The sequence below is a fragment of the Oreochromis aureus genome, linkage group 18, assembly GCF_013358895.1.
Source record: "Oreochromis aureus strain Israel breed Guangdong linkage group 18, ZZ_aureus, whole genome shotgun sequence".
Taxonomy (NCBI): Eukaryota; Metazoa; Chordata; class Actinopteri; order Cichliformes; family Cichlidae; genus Oreochromis; species Oreochromis aureus.
In genome coordinates this window covers 30,463,083-30,469,082 of record NC_052959.1, presented here as the reverse complement: position 1 = coordinate 30,469,082, position 6,000 = coordinate 30,463,083, and the positions used below count along the sequence as shown (strand labels likewise).

The window sequence follows — 6,000 nt, the reverse complement described above, 5'->3', positions numbered from 1 at the left end:
TACTCTGAATGTGTGTAATGAAGTGGCAAACCGTCTTGGCTTTATGAATATGAGCTACAAGCATACTCTGATGGGCAAAGTTAAGTGGCAAACCGTCATACCTACTTGAATTTGTGGTGGAATTACTCTGTGACAGCAGAAATGTGCATAAACTACTTAAGGTAGGACGTTTTGCCAAAGTAGGATGGCTTGTCAGAAGAAGAATAGCGGAAATGACGCCAATGACAGAATGCGTCGCAAGAGGGATCATGTTTCAAGACTTTAGTTGGGTATCGGTTGTTGTTGCAATAATGTCTACAGTTCAGCATCTGAGAGAGTTTATCAAGGAGAGATTAACTTCTGCTGCAGAAGAAATCTTCTCAGAGTTTGAAAAAACGATCGTCCGGTATGAGGAAGAGATCAGTCAGCTAAGACTGCTGAATATCAGACCCGGGATAAAGTCACACAATACAGGTATGTAAACTTGTGGCGGTTGCGGGATCATTGTGTGATTCACCTGTGCATCAGCACCAACTTAGCGACTTTGTCGCTATATTTGGCGACTTTTTTTTTTTTTTCTAAAAAGCGACTAGTGACAAATCTGGTGACTTTTTCTGGTGTTATTGGAGACTTATTTATGACGATTTTTGACATGAAAGCGCGTATCGCTCTTCGCAACAAGCAGCAGGTGCTGCCCGTTCCAAAGCGCACACGGGCGGAGCATAGTCCTTCCCCAGGTGCTATCAGGGCAGGAGACACCTACGTGTCCAAACTGCAAATGAATCGCGCATGAGCGAAGCCGCTGCTCCCGCACGGACTGTAACGCAGGCAGTTCTTCTTTTACTGTTGTTGTTGTTTTGTGGATCACAAGGTTTAAAACTACGTATAAACACACACAACCCCGTTCAGCTGTCTGTGTGAGGACCTTCATTGACATAATGGTTTCCCTAGGTTTCCCCACAATTCCTGCAAGTGCCTTGGAAGCATTTGGAATGTGTGGATAAATGCATTGATCTACAATAGTAATACACCACAGTAAAGTGTATGAAGTTACATCTGTGTAAACAGACTTACCGACAACTATCTTTGGTAGACGTGTTCAAATACTCTATCGTTTCGGCACGTGTAGGCGGTCAATAACGGTGATCACTTTGATCATGGTGTGGGTGATTGTGCTACACTGGCTGATCTGAGTATTTTAGAAACTGCTTATCTGTTTGCATTTTCCAGCACAAACATCTGGGTGATTTACAGAGAGTGGTACCTGCCTTCATAAAACACTTTAATCTTTCATTATCATATTGGGATCATGCTGCTGTTCATTTGCTTGTAGGGCTGGGCTATATCATACCGTTAAAAAAGCAGGAACTCCAGCAACACTTGAGAAACGAAGAACAGCTTTAATAATTGACCAACGCGTTTAGGCTTGTGGCCTTCATCAGGGTCATAGTGAAACATTGTAAAAAAAAATAGCTTAAATACAAGACAGGAAACAGAAAAAAAAAAATTCAAATTAACCAGTCAAAACTTCACAGATAGGTCAGCTGACATATCATAAGTAGGTATTGGTTAATTGGTTAGGTCACGCCCAAGTAGATGTTGGACTAGAACATACAGAGAGTGGTACCTGCCTTCATAAAACACTTTAATCTTTCATTATCATATTGGGATCATGCTGCTGTTCATTTGCTTGTAGGGCTGGGCTATATCATACCGTTCACAGTAATACCGGTGAAATTTTGGGCAACGATAGGAAAATGAAATATCGCGACAGAATGTGGGTAAAACGCGCATGCGCAGTGCCTATGTTTACATACGCACATGGCGGCGACGCAGAATGAGAAGAGCGAAAGTGGATCGTTAAATGAAACGGATGAACCAGAATTGGTTTGTAAAAATGCTGCAACTTCAGTGGTGTGGAACTGGTTTAGCTTTCGTCCGTCAGATACACAACAAAGCACTATTTTTGGTAGAGCATGCTAGCGGGCCGTCGTTATTACCGTGTTGTTTGGAAAATACGGCACACTTAAAATCAATCCTTTGATTTTTCTGAAAATCGACAGTGCCCCTTATAATCCCGCGTGCCTTATGTATGAATTCTGGTTGTGTTTACTGACCTCGAAACGATTTTATGTGGTACACAGCACTCAAAAATCTGTCAAATGTTTTAGTACGACTTTGCTAAGCTACGAAGCCGCACCGCTTGATGGATTGTCGGAGCATTACGGCTATCGCAGGCAGGAGCCTCGCGGAGTGATACGTACTGTGCTTCAACATAATATTACCGTATTGTGTGTGTATAATAGTGGTGTGCGATACTGCATATTTTGGTATCGATCCAATACCAAGTAAATACGGGCCAGTATCGCCGATACCAATACCGATACCAATACTTTTCAATAAACAAGGTGGATGCCTCATTGAATTGCTAAATCGCAATTAATTTTCATGACCTTAAGTGTTTTTTGTGATTTTTCCTTTTGTATTATTAATTACTTAAAATCCGGGACATAATTAGGAGAAATAATTAATTTATAATTAAATAAAAAAATGCTTTATTATTGTGGCAGCCGTCTGCGATGCTGCTGCAGGTGAGATGGACTCACCTTCATTGCATCTACAATCATGCCTCACCGGCTTAAAACCTGTGCGCTGCTTGTGCTGTTGTTGTTTTTGGTGTTGATGTGTATAGCTGGCAGCAGGAAGGCTGCAGCCGTTTAATGTAGGCTACTGTTACAGCAACCGTGTGATCACTGTAAGGGTGGACAGCGCGCGGCTCGGGGTGAGCCGGAGGCTGGCGCGCCAGCGGGACCTGCCAAGCTGGAGATGGAGGTCGAGGTGCGCGGGGGTCCTGCCTGAGGGCGGCATGCTGTCCGCTTCGGCCGTCTGCCCATCTGCCTCTGAGCCCCGGCTCACTTCCACTCCTGCTCCGCCGCCTCTGCTTGCCATATGGGTGGCCATCAGGCCAGCTCCCGGGCTTCCACTGGAGGCGCGGGCGACCGCCAGATTGGACACTTCCCCGTCGCTGGGCCGGGGAATGGGGCGCCGACGGTCCGGGCCGATTCCCTCGCCTGCTCGTGGGGTGGGGTGAAGCTGGCAAGGGGGTATGTGGCAGGGCGTGTTCTGCGATGCCGCTGCAGGTTTGGTGGTGGTGATGTGTACGGCTGCCAGCGGGAGAGCTGCAGCCGTTGAATGTACTATTACAGCAACCGTGGGATTATTGTAAGAATAAATGATGCGCGAAGCATGAAAATGCCATCGGGTCTGCCGTGGTGGCGATCTTTTTTTTTTTTTTTTTTTTTTTTTCTTTTCTAAATCTTAAGTGCACGCAAAAACCAGTAAACAAATTAAAACAAATACTGTTGATAAACTATAATACAAAATGACAATTAAAATTCTCAACAACAAAAACAATATATATTATTAATATGTAAACAACTTAACAACCCCAAAGTGTCTAAGTCACGTGACGTGTCAGCGCAACACCGAAACATAAGAAGGGGGGGGGGAGCAAAGTGTGCCTGCTCTCCGCTGTCACAGGAGCGGCGAGTCCAGCGACCTGGCTGTTTCGTTTTTGCCGAAAGCACAGCGTAGCAAGCAAGCAGAACTCAAAGTAAAGAATCGATCTAACCAGGCCAGTATCGATCCGATACCGATCCCAACTTGGGATCGATACTATCGATATTTGGATCGATCCGCCCACCACTAGTGTATAACCTCTTTTTAAGTTTTGTGGATATTATACATGGTTATGTTGAGGATATGTCGGCCAATTTCTACTGGAAATGCCTTTTGGTTAAACTGTCCGCAAGGAATTTGCAGTGTTACATTTTTATATAACTTTAATGCACATAAAAAACAGCTGCTTGTTTAAGTGAAAATACATTGATGGGTTTCTTTTTGCACTAATAAAGTTGTGGAGTTGTAAAGTATTTTGTCTAGTGTCAATTATATCGTCAGTTATATCGTTATCGCAAATTTTCAAATGTATATCATGATAAATATTTTTGGTCATATCGTCCTGCTCTATTTGCTTGTTTTTGTTTTTTCACATTGTGTAATAATCACTGGCAGCCTCATCTAAAAAATTAGATCCTAGATGAGTGATTGTTTCTGTGGCAACATTTGCAACAATGCAAGATGCCGTGAAACCATAAGCTTGATTCTCAGTTTCCTTTTAATCCTTTTTGATCTTTCTTAACATCACATTCAGTCACTATTTTCTTGTGTCCCTTTGTTGGACACGAAGGTCTGGATGATCAGCAGGTCTGTGACCAGGAGAGGAGCTCCAGTCTCAACCAGGAGGACCCAGAGCCTCCACAGACTAAAGAGGAACAGGAGAAAATCTGCAGCAGTGAGGAAGGAGAGCAGCTTGAACTGAAGCAGAAGGCTGAAGGCATTCATATCTGGACCGGGGATGAGCTGGATTTGTTGTGTAAACCTGGAGTAAAGCTGACCAGAATAGGTATGTTCAGTTTCATGTTCATGTTCATGCTCAGTAAACTATAATATACAGATTTTATGATACAGAAATGAATATGACTCGTATCAAAAAGCCAGGTGATGGGCTACAACAATAGAATAGTGTAATGGGCTACAACACCATTACACCACCACACCAGGTGATGGTGTAATGGTGTTTGAGATATTTTCCGCACACACTTAAAATGACACCGCACCATACTCGGGTGGTCTCCAGAGTCACCAGCTCTCAGCAAAATAGAGCACCTTTGGGATGTGGTGGAACATGAGATTTCAATCACGGACATGGAGCTGACAGATATGCAGCAGCTGTCTGAAACTCTCATGTCAGTATGGACCAAAGTATCTGAGGAACATTTGGTTGGGGTGAGAGAGGAAGACGGAAACATACACATGCTCTGGAAGAGAGCCAGTGATTAATAACAAGTGATGATTCATTGCAGAATCATCACTTACTCTCTATCACTAATACTAGCTACGTGTACCTAATAAAGTAACCAGTCAGTGTATATTTATTAGTAAAATATTACAAGATTAGAATTAACAGCATATCTTATCTGCCTTCTTCAAATCCTTAAAATATTCAGATCATGTTACTTTTCATTTGTTTGTTTGTTTTTTCACATTGTGTGATGATCACTGGCATCTAAAAATGAGACCCCAGCTTATGAAACCATGAGCTTGATTCTCAATAGGTGACCCTTTTAATCTTTCTTGATCTTTCTTATCATCACATTAGTCACCATTTTCTTGTGTCCCTTTGTTGATGAAGGTCTGGATAATCAGCAGGTCTGTGACCAGGAGAGGAGCTCCAGTCTCAACCAGGAGGACCCAGAGCCTCCACAGACTAAAGAGGAACAGGAGGAAATGTGCAGCAGTGAGGAAGGAGAGCAGCTTGAACTGAAGCAGGAGGCTGAAGGCATTAATGTGTGGACTGGGGAAGAGGTGGATTTGTTGTGGAAATCTGGAGTAAAGCTGACCACAGTAGGTATGTAAAACTGTAATATACAGATTTCATATTAAAAAGTCGGGTGAAGACATGACAAAGACACGTGGCGTGTATTAACGTCTGGCATACTACCTCACTGAAGACATGTTTTCTGTTAGCACAGTAAAATATAAACCGGGTTCAACATGTTCTGTTTGTTTAATAAAAAAACAAAAATTTTGAATTATGTTTGTCCAGTGAAGGAATCTCTGAATTGGAGTCTCAGGCTTAAGCCACAGCCTGGTAATGGCTATTCTTGCTGCAGTGAGAAGAATCTTAGTTAAATATAAATCCTCTCTTTTAACCTTATCATCAATATTTCCTAAAAATAGTGCAGTACAGTCCTCAGGAACCTTGTAACCTAAAACCTTTTGTAGAGTATCACCCACTGTTTTCCAGAATGAGTGATTTTTAGAGCAAGACCAGAAGATAAATCTTTGGTTCTTCATCAAATTGAGGTATAATTTCGATTTTTGTTGTTTTTTGTTGGTAGGCGTCGCACATCATTTCAATTAAAGAGTTAATCATCTCAGCCTCAGCTATCTCTTTAT

At 42.5% G+C, this 6,000-nt stretch overlaps 1 protein-coding gene across 4 annotated transcripts in view; it reads left to right on the top strand.

The window, feature by feature from the left end:
* Positions 1–244: 244 nt before the first annotated feature.
* The window catches only part of LOC120434261 (zinc finger protein 436-like), a 28,274-nt gene continuing 22,518 nt past the window's right edge, over positions 245–6,000 (top strand). For 3 of the 4 annotated variants that reach the window (XM_039602040.1, XM_039602037.1, XM_039602039.1), the window contains exons 1-3: positions 245–453; positions 4,229–4,444; positions 5,234–5,449. In XM_039602040.1, coding sequence (XP_039457974.1) covers positions 249–453; positions 4,229–4,444; positions 5,234–5,449 — 637 coding nt within the window. In that variant the 5' untranslated portion in view covers positions 245–248. Of the gene's footprint in view, positions 454–1,805; positions 1,867–4,228; positions 4,445–5,233; positions 5,450–6,000 lie in introns of those variants that run through there. The other variant, XM_039602038.1, reaches the window with a different exon arrangement.